The following is a 19,707-nucleotide window of genomic DNA, read 5'->3' as shown; positions in this document are numbered from 1 at the left end:
TTTCGGAAGGATGGATCACTGTGCAGTGTGAACCTTATATGGGCAGTGAGTAAAATGCCAGTGGAAGGGGTAGTGTCAGGCGAACTACACGGATGCATGTCAGAGACTGTGAAAACACAACAGGACATTTTGAGGGCATGTGCACCAGAGATGGACATTGACGTGCGCACATCTATATGTGGTCAGTGGCTGCATGACTCGATAGTGTTTGGGAGGGAAATGAGCACAGTATGATGAATTACAATCGACAGTGTTGGCTCTGAGAAGAAAGAAAATAACTCCATCTGAGCAAGAGTGGCACATGACACCTGACAATGACCTACAGGCACAACCAGTGGCATCCATACAAGATAGGAGTGGCATGTGACATAGGGCCCGCAGCCTGATGTGACGAAGATCATCCTACAGAAGAGCAAGAAGGAAGGTCAAAGGGAATGTGAGCGGCTCCTGACAGGCCGGCAAGGGGAGGATGAACAAATTATGGCATATATGAAAGTGGAGAAAGAGCAAGACAATTGTTATCTGCGCCTGACAGATATGGCCTGGTGGGCCATGGCCAAAGAGGGCTGGCAGGAGCACATGGACAATTGTGTGACTTGTTGGAAGAAGAAACAGAAACTGGAGCTAAAGAAGGAGCTGGTCAAGCAGATGGATGTGAAAGGCACACAGTGGGGTGACTGGCTACCACCGTTTGTTCTTCATGGGCTACGAGTGAGAGAGCGGTCAATGACCAGGTATTCACCATACAAGAACTATTTGGGAGAAATATTCCAAGCACTGACAAGTTGTTGCTGAAACTGACTGAGAGTGCGCCCAAGGACGAGGAGCTACTAGAGGCTGACTATATACTGGAAACTGAGACAAAAATTGATTTGGACAGTACACACAAACATAGCAGACACATGAAGGAGGTGGTGCTAGAGTTTAGAGTGACAGGGGTGCTCAGAGATAGAAAGGGAGGGAAATGCAGTTATTACTTTTTTTGTTGTTTTAGAACCACCCTAGATAATGGCTGATGATGATGTGGGGAGTGTTTATGCAGTGCAATTTAGGAATTAATGGCTTTAGATGAGTCGGAACACACATTAAGTTGCCTTGTCATGATAATGTTTTTTTTTATTTTGCTTCATTATTGAGTGTATATATATATATATATACATATATAACAGAATAGTTTTATTATAATGTACTTAATGTAGTGGGTCAGACAGAGATTGCTACTAGCCAAGGTTTTGGAGAGCGATTATAGTGGATCATAGAAAAAGAGAAGACAAAGAAATGGGCATGTTACAAACTTGGATACTGCATTTTCTTTTGGTTTCTCTGAGGCTCATCTGATGCGATGAGACTGGCCTACAGCTGAACACCCGTGCCAAGCAAGGTCATAGAGCTGTGGAATGTGTGTCATGCGTCAGGCTGCCCGGGCTGGCTCATGAGCCCCTCCTAAGAAGTACACAGCTGACGACACTGCTGGATCGGATCGGAACGGATCCTCAAGGCCTGCGCCTTCCTCGCAGATATGACAGAGAAAGCATTTCACAACTGTGGCTATACTCCATCCCCCTTTTCGCAGAATTGAACTTTTTGTTATTATACATGCTGTTACATGGATGGAGAATGGGTTTAGCCACTTAATTTTAAGCAGTAAGCAGCCATCATGGTCATGGGGATCAGGAAGAGCCTGTGACAAGCGCTCACCTGAACAAGCTGACGGTGAGTGGGTCTCTCTGACGAAGACACACTTCGCATAAACCTGTTGCAGCTGAGGGCAATCAGACTGGCGCTGATGGCTTTTGTGCCCTCCATAGAACAAACAAAGGGATACCTGCATAGCCCCAGATCCCTCCAGGTAAACAATATAAATGTAATCAAAAACCATAGATCAGGGGCAATGAGGTTGGATTGGTTCTACTAGAATAAACTCCACTTTAAATTTAAACTTAAAGAAAAAGTCATTATTTTTATTTCTGTTTCATGTCGAAATACATATGTTTACAAAAAACAACCATAGAAACTATATACGCCAAAAATATTGTTGGCCATTCCTTTCATAACCACCTTTCATACACATTCATGCTATCTCGCACGCCAATGTTTTCCACATATATTTAGCACATATGAACAGCATAATATACACTTTAATATTGCTGCACCTATTTACAAAAATGCCTTCGGCCCCATATTTCCTTTAATTGTATACCTTTCATCAGGCCACCTGTATAGAATGGTGGTCTGTCTACATATGTTTCAGTCCTTGGTAGGCATCGCTATTGCCCCTTGTTCTCAGGACCTTCTTCAGGACAAAATAAACAGAACAGTAGTCAAATCTCTGTTTGTGCCAAAATGTAGGTGGTAGATGTTTTCACAGGTTATATAGTTCTCGGTCACCTCCGACTATTATTTGCAGGAGGATCTTGTGAGTATAGGCAAAACTGTCCCTGTGAGTCTGTCTCTTGCAATAGCCGTGTATCATAATACACGGCTATTGCAAGAGACAGACACCGGCTTCTCTGTGGACACAGTGGTGTTTTCCTGCGACCAACGGGGAAGCGCTCTGTGGAGACACTGCTAATGATGTACAGCATCCCTAAAACATCATAAAATTTGAGAAACTCTCTCCGATATTGGTCGTTGATCGTCTGTTTTGCGGCAGATGACTGTAAACAAGGTTACTAAAACCTGACACCTCGAGGAAGTGATGAGAATTGAGATGGATACATGTGGTTCAAAGACCACGATGGGGTCCGCTAGAACCAGAGGGACAGTTTTGCCTATACTCACAAGATCCTCCTGCAAATAATGGTCGGAGGTGACCGAGAACTATATCTTTCGTACATCTCACCAGTTGATCACAAATCAACAAATTAGTTAGATCTCTGAATTCATAAGTGTGGCTCAATGTCCTTAGCACAGCCACGTACCCTTCTACTGGTTCTGACGGGTCCTTTGAAAAAATGTGTGTCTTTCGAAGGTCACATTTTTCCTTGGCTCAAAATTCTGCTCTATTTTTTTTCACAGCCAACATGAACTCATCAAGGTCTCCTGCTCCTTCATTTTGCAGCTCCGGGAGGCCATCGAAAACACTGCGGCCCTCTGGGCCCAGATTGTGCAATAACAGCGCTTGTTTCCTAGCAGGGTTGAACTTGTCCCTCCTCCCCCCATGTCCACTATGTAAGTGCCAAACATTTCTTTCCACCTCTCCCATCTTATTGCTGGTGTTCCCGGGTTCCGCTAGGAACGGTCATGGAGGAGGTATTGCTGCAGCCATGGTTGGGCTTGCTTGATTATTGCACTTTTGTTTTTAATAGTTTTGCACCTCAAAGGCTATTTTTTTACTGTATTCTGTAAGGAGTGTTTTAAAATTATATTGAAGTTGTATAGAGTGCTTTATTCTCTTTCTGACTTCTTCAATTAGGGTGTCTTAAACTTCCTGGCCTGCAATCACCTCTTCTTTATATATATTCTGCATGTTGCTTGTATCCTTCATGTGAATTTCATTCAGCACTGGGAACCTTGGTTCTGTCAGCACTGGAAAGCTCTGTTCTATTTCCTTCTTGTTGCCCAGGCAACATGCCACAATGCCGGCTGGGGGCTCTTGCAGAAATGTGACGTGCTGTGTTGCTAGGCAGCACGTCACAATGCTTGGCTGGTTGGGGAGGTGGAGGACGACGTTGCACGTGATGTTGCACGTGACGTTGCACGTCACTCTACTTGTGGGGGAGGCGCTCACAAGCTCAACGTTGCTCGCTCGCACTTCCGTGTCCCACTTCTTTTACTTTTATTATTTAGTTTACTTCCCCATAGTTCTTCCGCCACCCTTTGCTTTTCATGCAGTGTCGCTCTGCGCCCCTCTCACCTTGCTGCTGGGCGGATCTTCAACTCCTCCTCTCTCCGCTTACGGTGCCTGCTGCCTCCACACTTCTCTTTGTATTCTGCTCCCTTGTGCAAAGCGGTTCCACACCCTCATCACCACTGATGAGCTGCTGATACACGACACGCAGGAGGTATGGTTAAAGAGGTTTATTGAGTTTGAAACGGAGAGCAGCAGGCACCCAACGCAAGCTCCCCTTCACCTGAGGTTCTGGAAGGCAACAACCAAGTATAACACAACGGTTTAGGGTAATTTTAAATTTAATTTGAGTCAAATTTAATTTTACTCAACTGAATAAAATCCCAAAATATAAACATTATTTGCAAGATTAGCTTTTCTAGGTGAGTACAACACATGACTGAATTGTGGTTCTTTTTCAAAGGCTGTGGGCAATTTATGCTTGCTCTAGGGACTATAACTGATAAATCTGTGTTTTTTTTTTATTTTTGCTGAAACTAGTGTAGAGGAGGTCCCAAGCACGATTCACACTCCAGCTGTCCATTTTGAATTACCAGGAATGATCACGCTGAAATATGTGACGTATGATGAGCAAATAAACCAGCAGAGAGACGCAGTTGGGCTCTGTCCAGTACTTATCAGAATAACAGCACCTATTGTAGTGCCAACACCTAAGAAAAAAACCTGAACAGTAAGGTACCCATTGAGAAAAACATATCGACAAATGAGACAGAATGAAGATTGTCAGAATGCAATCACAGAAGAAGCAAAAAAAGATACTGAGGGAAGACGAATGGTGACATCACAAGAACCTGGACTATAGAAGATATGACGACCTGTGAATGATAAAAAGTGATGAAACACCATGGACAAGTGACATCCTGAACCTAAAGTGAAATAATTGATGTCCAGATGTCAGAGATTATGCTGCATGTGCGATGAAGATATTCAGTTAGTTTAAAAGTGTACATATGCAGGGAACGGTGTCCAGTTAAAATGTCGAATCCATAATGTCGATTGACGCAAGAAGCACAAATTGTGAGGCTTGCTTATGCTTAGTAGTAAAATAGAGTGCAGCAAGCGCCACCTATACATATCTACCTCAAAAGAAGCACTTTATATAAAGTATACTTCCACTATGCACAAGAGCAGAATCAACCAAAGGTTACTAAAGGTCCCAAGAGGAGAGCTCCTCAGCGAACAAATCGAGAATTAAAGACAGAAGAGAAACTCAAACTGAGTCAAATTGTGCCAGGAAGCCATGGTTGTATTGGCTGAAATAGACTAACAGTAGATACAATTTAAGAAAGAAGAACAGAGTATCCTGTTCAGAAAGGTTAAGATAAGCCACAGAAGGCAGGTGGCTGGCAAAATTAAATCAAATAAAGAATAAGACAATATCACGGTGTCAGAATCACGTGACCAGCCAAGCGAGAAGGGATGAAACTTTCACACCTATGCATGGCCTTGTGCCATGCACAGATATCGTAACTTTTCCAGACCAAGAAGCAGTCCAGAGGCCAACCACAAAGAAATAATTGACACATGACCATTAAAGTGATGATTGATTGTAGAAATAATTGGAGGGAAGATGGGGGTGCAGACGAGCTCCCTGCACCTGGCCGGCTATTCTGCACGCTGCTAGGCAAGTGGAAAAGTATGAGTGGGGCTGTTGCCAATCCAATCGTAGTGGACCAAGTAATTTAGGGTCCTATAGTTAGTAAAACCAATGAGACGTCATACTTTTAGTGACGTTAACAGTAGCCATTTTGAAGGTAGGACTTAGATACCCCACCTGACAGTGTTTGTCCAATTCCCTCACTCCGTTACCATATACAGATATAGCACCTATATTAGTTACCTTCCTAGAACCAATAGAATTACATGGCAGATTTTAAGCGTTACACGTCAGTGATGACAAGTTTTTAGTATAAATTATGTGTTTTTTCTGAAATTAATTGGAGTTGAAGTGAGAAGGAAATCGAGTGATTGCTGATATTCATGAACTCCCTGTTTTTTGTACTTGTCATTAAACGGACTCCCTTTGCCAAACCATTGAGTTGTCATTATTGATTTGATGTGAGCGTATTAATCTGCATCCCCAACCATCTCACGGGTGCTGCTGCCTCATCTTAAAGTGCTATTGAGCAACCCCCAGCTCTATGGGCCGGTTGGGGTCCTAGTGCACACTAGAACGTCCCTTCAGTTACGTGTTTTCACTGAATGCACGGAAGGGTTCATATATTTTTGTTCAACTGAGGAAAAAGTGAACAGAGCAGCAGATCTGCTACCCATTAACAAACATTTCCGGCTCCAATTAACTCATCTAAAAAAAATGTGCCCCATTCAGTTCCACCTCTCTAAAACTAACATGGATTCTGCCAAATATTTATATAAGCAATTTTCTGATTATAGTTGCAGCCACTTATCACTTAAGTCTTATGACCGTTTTATGTCACATTTTCAATATGGTAGATTTTTCAGATTTTCTGTAACAAGGATATATTAAAATACAAATTATTTAAATTGACCATTTTGTAGTGAATAATGAATCGTTTCAAAACATGATGTGTTTAATTAACCTACTTTTCCATGTTTTTGAATATTTATTCCATAGTAAAATTAGAATGTTATTCAGCACCGACTCGTTTTGGCATTGGGACAAAGCAATGTTTGCACGGCATGATTTGTATACAATACTAGTTAGAAATTAACACTTTCGTAGTTCAAGCGCAGTGCTTTTTGCAAAGAAAAAAACATAATTTAAAAGTACAGAGCTATTCAGGCTAGAAGTCGGCACCCTCCCATGTGACCAGTGGTCGAAGTGAGCAGGAACCGTCAGGAGGGGAGTTCCACTACTTTTATTTTTTACTGTTAACAGTTCACTACTTTTTGCAACCACTTTCACCATTCTGGAACTGTTCTTTGTGAAGTTAAAGCACATTTCTCCACTTTACCCCCAACAGTAGTTACAGCTAAACTGGAATCAGTTTCAACTCATTTGGCCGGCAAACGGCATGGATGCACCCTTGAAAAATGTGTAGCACGTTGTCCCGGCCCCGGTCACAGTTGCATTACTTTTTTTGGTACACTTCTACCACTGCATGTGACTTGCAGTAAACACTTTACCAGCATTAAACACAATTGAAAAGGGTTTAATAATGACTTGTGTGTTTTTACTTGTGTTATAAAAGAAAGGGCGTCAACGCCAATAGCTCTGAATTCAAAGATGTGAATATGCATTTGAGTGTTTTACCAAACTCTGCCAAAGCCAAAAAGTAGTATTTGCACATAGGTTTCAGGCATATGTGGCTTGAACTGAATTGAGAGCTGTTCAAAACACAGGTCTATTTATGTAGTTTGCGAGCGCTCCGTTGTCTTGAATACACCATTCTGGATGGTAAGTGGCAGGTTATAGAGAGAAAGCATGACATTACAACGCTTTTTGGACTACTGCTCTCTCTGCACTTATATTGCAATCTTATGTTTTGATATACAGCATTTCTTGTTGACATTTCCGTCTCAAATTATTCCATTCTACACAATGACAGGCTCCACTTAATAGGGAATAAAGGATAGCTAAGTGCATGGTAACATAACCTTTGATGTACGTGTAATGTAATCATGTACCTCACAAAATCAAAAAAGGTTTGGATTGTTTCATATTCGTATGTATAGTATAGTATTTGCAAGTGAACATGCATCATAATGTTTGTTTTTTCCAAAGTGATTTCTTTGTTTAGCGTAAATCCAATGTTCAATATTAAACATAGTTCCGCAGCTCACACTATCTTCAACATACATAAACCAATTAACTGAAATTTTGTTTTATTCTGCCAAATGTGGCAAACATTAGTCGAGGCCTTCATAGGTTATGCGGCTGGTCATTAAAGTGCGGTTTATAAAGTTCCCTCACACGTAGCACAAGATGCTGTAATACAAAGCACCAAATTAGGCACTAGGTTCTCCTAATATTCTAGTTGTCACCTGTAGTGATTAGGTTTCTTTGTTGCTTGTGCAGAAGGAGCAGAATGCTAAATGAGTGACACAGAATCTGGGTTGTGAGAATGTTGATGTATGATTCAAGGGTTCTATGTTGGTCAGTTGAGAGATCTAAGCCTACCTGGGAGGATGCAGGTGTATGTTGCCCTGAACCCAGATGTACTTGACCTTATATGATTATCACAATGTACTGGAACTTAATTAAAGACGTTGCTGGAACTTCACCTGAGGTCAGAGTCATCTGTGGGGAACCCAGAACTCTTTATCACCCATGCTAAAACTTAGTAAACTGTACATAGTTCCCATGTCTATATTTGCTCTGACACTTTTAATAGATACTTAAGTGTCTTATTGGCAGAAGAATTCAATTGCAAGCCAGTAGATTGTTATTCATGTGGCACAGAGCTGGTTTCGGTTCTTTGTCACCTTAACTCGAAATCTTTTTTTTTTTTTTTTTAATGTACATCATTTTAGCTGAGTCTTCTTCATTAAAATGTATACTTGTTTAACTTTTTTTAAGGTGGAAGTCTCAAGATTTAACGAGTTGGAAGAAGTCAGTTCAGAACTGAAACTCAAGCAGCTTCTGTGGGATTCTATGCAAGAATGGGACGTTCTTCAAGCTGATTGGTTGAAGGTTAATAACAAGTATACAGTTGAATACAGCTATAATGTTTGGTGTTTTCAAAGAGCATTATAGAATATCGGAGAATGTTATTTAGTTATGAAGTGGCATTTACCAAAATAAAAAATAAAACATTTGAAATTGCAGAAATATTGTTTTACAGTGTTGTCAGATGCTGCTTCATGCTTGGCCATAGAATGCCCCATCAGCAATCATAGCAGCGTCTTCCTCTGTGTCACTCGAGACAATGAGCGGCACTGCTCTATATTGGCGGGGCTGCGTTGGGATACATAATGTCAAATGTTCAGTTCTAATGCAGTGTCGGCACATCAACAGCTGCGTTCATGGTGCAACTGTTGTGGTGGTGAACATGGCTTCCTAATAGAACAGCATTGCAATATTACAAATCTCTAGAATTAGGAAAGCCCCCAGATGTGTTATGCATTGTCATCAGGCACATTTTTCGAGGATGCTTACGTTATATTTTGCTGTTGTAAATTACAAAGGCATTGTATTAAGGTTAACAGCCCATTTTCAGTAGTGAAAATACTACCATTCAAAATGAGGTAAAAAGGCCCGTTATTAACAGAGGCCTGTTAATAGAATAGAATTTTATAACAGAGACCTGTTATAACGCGGCCTGTTAAAAGAAGCTTGTTGAGTCTGGCATGAAGCGCCATATGAGAGTGCAAAATTATTATTATTACTCTAGCAAAAAGGCACAGAGATTCCACTGTTGAAAGAAAGGCCTTCTTTTCTGAATTGTACCAGATGCATATTTCAAAAGGCATACCCCTTTGAAAGGGTGAAATGTTGATTCATAGTTGGTAAGATAATGTTCAATAATTTAAAAACAATTTGTGGACATTTGTCTGACAAGCATGTAAATAACAATTACATTATATTGGTACATACCCATAGAAAAAAGGGCCTGATTACTAGTTTGGCGGTAGTGGTAAAACACACAGGGACTAATTTTCGAGTTCCCTGTAATTTGACAATGGGGACCCGTTAAGTTTACACTGTAACGTTAGAGCTCTCCACCGCCAAACATTTGTCATTTGCACTGCCAGGTTCAAATGTAAAGGGCCAAAGGTGGTGTACAAGCATATACTCTTACTTTTTCACTTCACATTTGCTTTTGCAGTGGAAAGTGAATAAAGGCTACCTGGCATGCTGGCATGCCAAGCAGCGTTTACTTTTGATTTTGAGCACCCCTTGCCATGCTTGCAAGGCACGCAGCGCTCACAATTACAATTAAATACTCTGTGACAGGCTTGCATGTCAGAGAGCGTTTCATTTTCATTGGTGAACACTGCTTAACCTGCACGCAGGGCAATGTAAGGAACTCATGGTGGCAACAGTAAAGACAGACACAAGTGATCACAGTTCAAAGGTGTTTATTAAACTGTATAAATGGGTGAGAAAAACGCCTAATCTGAACCTAAATCTAAGATGAGAGCAAGCTACGACCATCAAATAATAAGGCAGTGCTAGTGGCGTCTTGTCAAATAAAAAGGTCATATACTAAAAAAAAGACTATTGCCAATCCGTACCGCTAAGTTACAAAATAGTGTGGGGTAATGTTCAACAGAAAAGAAAGAAGTATTCACAAAATTATAAGTCAGAATAGTATAACTGGGGTCTCCCTTCCCACGTTTTTAGCACGGGACAAGGCAGCTTTCCTGAGCATAGCACACCTCTGGGCTTCTCCAGCACAAGGTTACAGTTCTTTTCAGCAATATAAGGACCTTCTGCAGCCAAGTCTCTTTCATACAAAAGTCTCTTGCCTCTGAGGGCCTGATGTGTAAAACAAATAACAAAACCTAAGTTCCTTTCAATAATCTTCGCGTCTGGTGATTTCCCTTCACCCGTGGATCCCTCTTAACCCGGCTCTGATCCTTTTGCATCGTTGGCCTCCCTCACTTGTGTTCACTACGGCCTCTTGTTTAAGATATCAGCAGCTTGCAACATTCAAGAGTATCAATGTCTTTTTAATCAACTGTTCACTGTGGACGTCCCTCAGCCGGGTTCACGTTTGCCAGTTTAACACAGTTCACTTAGTTGTAACACCTTGCAGGATTCACTTCCCTTAGCTTTCTCCAGCCCCCAGTCGGGCTTTCTCTTAGCCCCCAGTCCACCTTCACACATTTACCGTTCGTATAGCGTTTCCCTCAGCCCAGGCACAAATGCCTGTTTCACAATATCAAAATGTTCATAATGGGTTAAGGACTTTTGATTGTACAAGGGATTTGGCTCGACCCTTGTATGACCACCTTAACTCTCTATGCTGGCCTTCCCTATAGCTTCTTGGTACTATACTTTTCACAAGAAAAGGGGGACCAAGCAGTCTTTCGAATGAGTGCCCCCATGGTGCTGGACCACTCTGCAGCTGCTCTTTCCCTGGACTTTAAAAGTTCAGTAGCACACAAGTTCTTTTGTTCATAAATTCTTTCAATTTATATCATGTTGCCGTTTGCAACCGTCACTCAACACAGTCCGGTTTACTATTAGTTCTCCCACCGACTGACTGGCTGTGCTGAACTCCTTGTCGGTTCTTGTCCCTGGAGTCAAGGATGGTACCACTGTAGCAAGCACGTCTCCTGCCTTGGTTATCAGTGCAGGAGGGCCTTGTGCACCGTTGATATCTGTTAAAGCACAAGCCAGCTGTAGTTCCCGGTCTTATGATTCCTTTCACAGAGGCTTTACAGGTCTGGGTCAAAAAGGGCAAGGGCACTTCATTCCTTGTCATCCTTTCCAGTCTCCTCGCCTCTCTCCTCCATTTGAACTGTCGTCCTGGAATAGCTGCCTCCTTGTGCGGTTGGCCTTGCTCAAAGTGTGCTCTCGTGCTCTGTCCTTTATCCCAGTGGGGAAGGTAAAGGGCCGTCAGGTGTGTGTAGTTATTGTCAATTGCCTGACTCTGCCTGACCCTTATGTTGGGACCTGTCAGGTAAACAGCTCTGGTGCTCGTCCGTTGTCTAAGTGTTTGTATTGGAAATGCGGGGGTAGAACTTCTAAATATCCTATGGGTAGGATGGGAAAAAGGTATTATAAAGAAGGGGGTACCGCGTCCCACCAATGGTGTCCCACTTCAACTCCCCGAAGACCCCCCATCCAGTTGATCCCACCCCCCCACTGGTCCACTCCCAGGAACTGGATCCAATAGCGATGGTCGTGTCCTGGCCACCTAGATGACAAATTTCTGGGGACTAGTGGGTGAGACACCGTAAGGTTTCTCACAGTAAGAAGTGTTAACAATTACATTTATGCTAGTGCATACAGCTGGCGGACCCCATAGGGATAAATATCTATGCTTGCGCAAATGCCGGAATGGCGGAGGAAGAGAGGTGGTGGAAACGCAAGTTGGTTCTGCCCCTCCTCTCTTCCATACACATGATTGAAAATGGGGGTGATGTTAATGGAAGGCGTAAAAACCTGGCAGAAGGATTTTCAAAAGGGCATTTTTGCACATAAATATATGAATTTGCTCGTTTATGATTCAAAATGCCCATTTTGCTTGGATGGTCCACTTCAGAACACAATCAGCATTGAGAGTCAATATATTATATGAAAAGTAGACTTCTAAACAAAATGCAAATGCTTGACTTGTGCCACTGGTTTGTGAAACATAACAACATAGAAATATCACTCGACAAAGCAGATCAGATTGAGGTGTGTCCTTTTGCCCATAAATGGGGGAGGAAATTAGCAATTTAGAATTGTTGGGGCCCAGCTTGGTCATTCAGCCTACAGCTCCCCCTTGACATTTAATTGCATGGAAATGGAGTGTTATGTATAAATCCTGAATGTTGATGGATACAAGCTCCAAGTGAGATGTTGGAAATGTTGGTTGGACATCTGACCAAGATCTAAGGCTCAACCCTTATATCTCTTGTGAGGTACATATGTTTAGTGAACCACTCTGATGGTACTCACCTATCTTTAAATCATATTTGGTGGAGAATGGATCAGGAACCAGTTCCTAATAGGGTGCAACAACCAGAGAGTCAAGGAATGGTTATGGGTGAACAGTGATTTCACAGAGAGTAGACCACATTGCAAAGTGTATGAGGAAGTTATGGCTGTGACGAGTGTGACGACATGGCGAACAGAAAGGTCTCAGACTTTGGGTCTTGTTACAGAAATTACTTTATTAAGCAGATGTAATTAAAACAGGCTTTAAAGAATAAAGCTAAATGTTCAAATGCAAATCCTTTAGAAGTCCATGCCTGAGTGGATGACGGAAACTGAAGGTATACCTCAACTATGAAAAAAAGGTGCCCAAAGTACTAAAAAAAAACGAAAGTAGGCTTGCCTGTCAGACTGATCCTTGAACTTAAAATAAACATTTCCTGAATCAAAAGCCCCTAAAGGTGAGTTGTCAGAATGGCTAAATCAAATGGTGCATTGAAGCATATAAACTTAAAGTCCTCAAGAAATATTGAGGGTAGAATATCTAACTTAAAGTCCTTCCCTAAATAACAAATTGCCAACAATTCAAAAGAGGTTTTCTCTTAAGGTTTCCTCAGATAAACAGGCCTGCTTACGTGAAGCAATCAAACGGGGACCTATAGTTGTCATCTAGGTGCAGGACCTCTTATGCAAGGGATCAGCTGGGTCCTCTGCTTTGGTTCTCTATCTCCGTCTTTTGGATGATTCATCCCTCTCTCTCGGCTTGACTCCCCTTTCCTTTAGGAGTCTATCTTCATTACCTTAATTCTTTGCTTTTTGGCCTTCTTCTTCTCGGGGGCCCTGCTTCTGTTCTTTCTCTCTACCATGATCTTAGCAAGGTTTTACTATAGGCTCTTACCAGACTTCTCAGGTGGGTCATCTCTTTCAACTTTTCAGGAAGCTTAGCTTTTCCACCCTTTCAGCTTAGGTGGACTGCAGGGGTACTCTCCTTCTTCCACCTGTGTCAGCTAGTCTCCTTAGCCTCTCCTTAGGCTTCTCAGGCAGGTCAGCTCTTCCGCCCTTTTGGCTTAGGCAGACTGCAGGGGTACACTCCTTCCCCCGTGGGTCAGCTAGTCTCCTCAGCCTCTTCCTAAGCTTCTCAGGCAGGTAAGCTCTTCCTCCCTTTTTGGTTTAGGTGGGAATGGAGCAGTACTCTCCTTCTTCCCCCTGGGCCAATCAGTTTCCTCCAGGCAGCTTCCAGACAGGCAGTGCTCCAGGGTAGTCCAGGTTTGTTCACCCAGACAGCAACTCTTCCTTAAGCATATAGCTCCCTTTCATGCAGCAACATCTTGAGAGAAGTTCAGGGAACCTGTTCCTGTCTGAGACATGTTCAGAATGGGGCTCAGGTTTTTATTTTATTAATGTAAGTACCTTTTACATTTCCCCAGGTTTCTCTAAGGGGCTTTGTACCCGGGTCTTCCCTTAGGATCTGTGCAGTTCCAAACATCTGGGACATTTCAGGTGCTTTCGATTGAAAATACTTAGGGCCATTCCTCTGTGGTCCTGCAGTGTCTCTCCGCTGTCTTCCCTCATCAACCTCCCCCCCCTCAGAGTGGAGCACGCTGCCATCCCGACTCCTGGTGTTCCAGCACAGGCACCCCAAGGGGTGGATGCCCATCCGTTCTTCCATGCATCGTGAGCTGAGCCACTGCTGCCGCCGCCCTCCCACTCCAGCAGGTAGTGTCTCTACCGCTGCTAGACAGTCCTGGATAGGGCTCTTGTGTGGACCGCGGCACCACATTTTACCACAGGGCCTTTGTTAGGAAAGATTTCGTAATTGTAGGTAATTTTCCTACCATGTGGCAAACCCTAAACTTTTTGCTGTTGTTTTTCACCTTGTTCTCGACTTTGCCAGAGAAGTGCAGCCTTCTGCCGCACTCCTCTGGGCTTTCGCTCCATTCTTACGGGGAAACTGACATGCCCTTAAGACAGTCAGTACTGGGAAACGCTGTTTTCCGTAGTTTCTTTTATCATGTTGCGGCTTTCGTGCAACATGACACAAGAGGGCACTGTAAGCTAAGTTACTGCTCTCTTGGGTCTCTAGCCTTCCACAGGCCCTAGATACTCTTTTAGGATTGTAACTGATTGGTGCAAGTGATTCACGGACGGGAATGGTGGCAGCGATCGTTTCTTGTGTTTTGATCTCCTTTTGGCGTTTTAAGCGCGTTTCTCGCGCTTAACCCAAAATGGTGGCCTGGCTCCCAAAATGGCCAGACCACGAGGCTCCTTTGTCCTGTCCGCTGACCGTCTTGCTCCCTTCACCTTCCCCAGGTCGAGCCGACCCGGGGCCTTCCTTATTTGGGCATGTACTTTCCCGCGAAACACGGATGCTTTCGCGGGCTTCTACATGCCTGGTGTGTGCCTCCAGGATGTGGGCTGGGATGTCTGGTCCCAATACACATCCTGGGTGCCAGAGAGTCTAGGGTGGTGTGAATGCCTGGGACCACCGTGGTCCGTGATAGGTCCACGAATGGTGTGAGTGTTGATGAGCGGATCTCCCATTGGGTCCCCTCCATTTTGGCGCGAAGGGAACCGTGGATAAGAGGGGGCTGGAAACACCACTACCATGTCGATCTCCTGAGTTCTCACGAACGAAGGAATACAGGAGCCAAGTATCCTGCAACCAAGAGGCTGAACCGAGGAATCGCTGGTGACCCGCTGAAGGACTGCTCCTCTGCACTGCTGTCGCCTTGTGATACCCTTTTTACCTTTGATCGAACCAGAAGGCATGTACTGGTACTTCGACCCTTGGAATAGCGGGGACAGCTATTCTCGCCATCTTCACCATCTCCTGCTAGTAAGCCTTCGGAAGCGTCTCTGGGCCATCCAGCAGACTGACCAGCCTACACAGGAGTCTTGCTCTGTAACCGCCGCCAGGTTGTGTAGTATTTCGAGTCCTTGTCACTCTCACACGCTTCGTACACTTGGCGTACCCAGGTCTGAAGTGAGTAGTGTACATTCGGCTCCGATACACACGGCCGCTCCGTTGCCCTTTTGTGGTAACAAACTGTGCGGGTTCCTTCGTTTTGGACGTCTTTTACTCAACTCTGCTGCTGCAGACTCAACACGACGACGAGACGTCCCCTGCTCTTCTGAACCTGCCAGCGACTGAAACTGACGCGGAGAAGCCTGGGTCTGCTTGCATCGGGGACCGGTGAGTAGCATAGCTAGGAACTGGTCGCCCTCCTGCAGGAGCCCCATAGCTTTTCCCCGCTGTGTCAAAACAGCACGCCTTTCCGTACTCGCGCTCTGCTTCTGCCCACAGTGAAGGCTGCGCTTGAGTCGCGGAACACTGTTCTTCTTCATTTGTGCACTAAACTGAACTGCCTGATTTCCCTCGAAGAGACTCCCCTTTTGCCCGTTGGCACCAGTGTGTGCAGGTACTTTTGAGCACAAGGCTCCGCTCTTCGTAGGGCTCGGACTTCCTTTTAGTTAGGTGCCTCTGAAGGCGGACTGGGTCTAAGCATTATTTCGCACTGCCTGTTTTCCTTCCCTTTTAGGTGGACTACACATTTCGTGCATCTAACGCTTGAGACTTGTTAGTATTTGTATATATATTGTATTGGTATGGTATGTGTTGGTTTACTAGAGTTGTATTGTGATTTCTCGCTACGGTCATTGTTTTAAAGGCCTTGGAATAAATGTGTATATATTTTTAATATAACACCTGTTTGGAGTAGTTTGTAAGTGTCCTTGCTTTGTGTGCTCATTGCGGGCTTTCAGTCACCCTCACCCCTCTTGAGACCTAGTCTTGACTGCCGCGATCGCTACCCTGATTGGTCTGGCTTGTCCAGAGGTTACCCTGTTCCAAGTAATTAGGTTGGCCTTCTGAACTTCTGCGCCGCCAGGACAGAGTTCAGAAATCCGTCTTAACAGCCTTGAGGCATCAAGAGTAACAAGGCCAGAGTAACCAGGGCATGTGCAACAGCAAGGAGCAAGGAAACGGGGGCGCAAACATTTCATGGCAAAACTGAGGGGGCAATGCATTGGTAGACAAGAGCAGAAATTTGCAGATATTAGCAGATTGGTTGGAAAAGATGCTTCTAGTGTACTTGCTTGAAACACTTTGCCAACCAAAAAGATAGTTGCACCTTCAGAGATTTAGAGTAATTGCAGAGAGTGAGGGATAACAGGAGCATTTGACCATATGCCGCTGAGATTTTAGGCACAGAGAAGGACAAGAGGTGAGCAAAGTCAGTGGGCATAATGTGTTTTCATAAGCAAAATACACAGTGAGGGGTAGAAAAATAATCCTTATGCAAGTTAGTGATGCATACTATACCCTCCTCAACAAAAGGTGCTGGAGGAATGTTTTTCTTCCTGGAACCTGAAAGTGTATCCAATGCTTATGCGGAGTCGCCCATACCCCTTTTGGGGAGTTTTACTCAGATTTTAAATTCAGTGGGACGAAGGCAGATGGATGCATGCATCTGCAGAACAAGGTGGAAAGCTTTTAGGGTGGAATGAGCAGTGAAAGGATTGATTCCATGTTATTCCTTTTGAAATTAAACAGAAAAGAACACCTACCTGCTGCCCTGAACAAGTTTCCATCTAAGCCACAAAGAAATCTAGTTTCTACAGCCTGGCCATCAATAACAACGTATATGCTTCCACAGGAACACAAGGGGGACCTTGCCACACTCAATACATCCTACCTGCAAATGGTCACTCAGTGTCATAGATGGCCTCAAAAACACACCCATGTTCGAGGAAAGTTCAAGGGTTTCTATTGAAATGGTTGTGAAGGAGCCATCCCACTCTCTCGCCAATCTCCCCTGGGTGGTTCCCTCCCTAGTACAGGTGCCCCTAAGCCCCAGATGAATGATTAGCAGGGGTTACAATCCCTTATCTTCACAAAGCTCCTCTTTGATCGTCTTGATAACATTGGTGTTACATACACGATTTACGCAGATGACACCCAGGTTCTCATCACGCTGACTGGGTGCTATGAAGATGATTTCAAACTGATCAATGAAATATACTTGGAAATCCAGGCGTGAATGGCAGCCCATAGCATTTGTCTCAATGATGAGAAGACTGAGCTCTTGATCTTTGGATTTCAAGCACGTCTAAACAAACTTGACCCTCGATACATGTCCTTCAATATCGACGGGAATTCCATCAAAGTTGCAAAGGAAATAAAAACTTTGGGAGTCTATCTAGACTCCACCCTCTAACTCAAGAAAAAAGTGAGTGCCACCGCCCCCACAACTGCCTATACAAAAAAGATGATTTAATACTTGCAAATCATACCTGTCCCCTAACAGCTGCATCACGTTGGCCAAAGCCCTAATACTATCAAAGATCGATTACTGCAACACGCTTTTCCTAGGCTCCTCTGAACGGAACCTCAACAGACTACAGGTCTTACAAAATAACGCCTTGAGATCAGCGTTAAACATCCCTAGGTACAACCATACCTCCAGTTTCAGACAGTATGCCCACTGGCTCCCGGTGCGTGACAGAATCTTGTCCTAGTCATCACCCTTAAATGCTTGTCAATCTCTGCCCCTAAATACCTGTCGACAAATTCTCCAAACACCAACCAGCCAGGCCTACCAGATCTTTCTTTCCGCATTGCCTCACTATCCCGAGGTACAAATAAAAATAGCTGGAGGAGCCAGCTTCCCAGTGCTTGCCGCCAAATGCTGGAACTCTCTCCCTCTCACCATCAGAAGGGAACCATCCTTCTGGTCTTTCAGAGCCAAAGTAAAGAGCTGGCTCGCCGATAAGAAACATTAATGAACTGCTGTCCTACTCTGTGTGTATCACAGTATGTATCAGTGCCTCACTGTATTTATCACTGTCCGTCTTTGCACTGTCGTCTAAACTGTAACCACTGGTGACCTCTCTATGCTCTTACTTTACATTTGTTTTTATATGCAAATCGTCTAACCTGTAACCCTCAGTCGACTAGCACACTTATCTGCTGTAATCCTATGTATCCCTGTAACTATCTTAGCGCCCAGAGACTTCAGGGTTAGGTGCACGATATAAATAATAAACAAAAATAAACAAATCTAAACTTACGGTCAAGCAGCTGTTATGGCTGGTCGTGAAAGCCTAAAGGAAAACACCTCTGCTATCTTACTTCCTCAAATCTACGTGGATCCTAACCTGGGTCCCACAATATGAATATTGTCAGGGGAAAGGTGCCTTCGAGTCACTCAGTTCTTCCTTTGTCCTTGCCTTGAAAGCTCTCATACTCCACCCCTGATGTTCTATCCTTCTTTTCCCTTTCCTACAGTCCCACCCCTCTCTTCTGTCTACTTTCGCCTTCTCTCCCTTTTCCTCCCTCTCAGTTCCTTCAATTGTCTCTTTTCGATTGCTTCTCTTTTGCGCTCTCTGCTTCTGCTCCCACCTCTCCACTCTACTTCTTCCAATCTCTGCTCTACAACTCTACTCTCTCCACTGTACTACTCACTCCTCTCCATGCTACAACACTACTCTGCACTCGCTGCTTCTCCCACAATCACCCCCTTTTAATCTCCCAGTCACTTTCCCACTCAGTCTCATTCATCCCCTACTCTTCCTCAGTTCCCTCATCACTCACCTTGCATACACTCTCACACCCAAGTACCACTTTCTTCCACCAACCAATACCACACCTTGCATTCGCTTTTGGGCAATCCTCCTCCATGTTTCTCTGCACCACCTGTCCTCTGGTCTGTTAGTCCTCCTCCTTCTCCCTTGACCTTTCCCAAACAAAGCAGGTTTATAGTCATAAAATCGAAAACAAAAAAGTCGAAAGTCAAAATATCGAAAAAAAATGTTGGAAAAAAAAAGTCGAATTTCTTTTTTATTACGTTTTTTATTCTCCCAACCCCCTTCTTTTTTATTTTTTTACCTTTTTTTTTACACGCGAGAGCCAAAAAATAAATATAAATTCCGATATTTTGACTGCACACCAACAAAGCACACTGACTCGATTTCCATGCACCTTTTTTACCTCTCTGTTACCCTTGCGTTAGTTATATCCATCAGCTGGTTCCATGGGCCAACCATTGGCTTCTTTCTCCCAAGGGCTTGGGTTACAGGTATGCAAACACACATAACAGGCCCTGCCCTTTTCGTACACTGATCTGCCAGCATTCGGTAATGGCAGCACACTCAACGTATAGTCCATTTCAGTATTAGTTTGTTTTTCGGCGTTGGATAATGACGGCTCATTCAGGGTATGGTCTATTCCATGGTTTGTTGCTGGACTACATTTAACATCTGGATTGTAGGTTTGAAGTGCAGATCGCTCCTTTGTCCAGCTGAAGGTACAATCAAGTTTACAGGGTGTGTCATGTAAAGCGTC

The 19,707-nt window shown here is 43.8% G+C and overlaps 1 protein-coding gene across 1 annotated transcript in view; it reads left to right on the top strand.

Annotated features, from left to right (window-relative positions):
- DNAH6 (dynein axonemal heavy chain 6) overlaps nt 1-19,707 on the top strand; it is a 3,423,448-nt gene that overhangs the window by 1,417,147 nt on the left and 1,986,594 nt on the right. Inside the window, exon 17 of the mRNA XM_069626424.1 lies at nt 8,352-8,465. Within this exon, the coding sequence (XP_069482525.1) occupies nt 8,352-8,465 (114 nt within the window). The remainder of the gene's footprint in view (nt 1-8,351; nt 8,466-19,707) is intronic.

The sequence above is a fragment of the Ambystoma mexicanum genome, chromosome 6p (assembly GCF_040938575.1).
Source record: "Ambystoma mexicanum isolate Mex_15411 chromosome 6p, UKY_AmexF1_1, whole genome shotgun sequence".
Lineage (NCBI taxonomy): Eukaryota > Metazoa > Chordata > Amphibia > Caudata > Ambystomatidae > Ambystoma > Ambystoma mexicanum.
The sequence above is the reverse complement of the archived record's forward strand: the minus strand, read 5'-3'. Positions and strand labels throughout refer to the sequence as shown.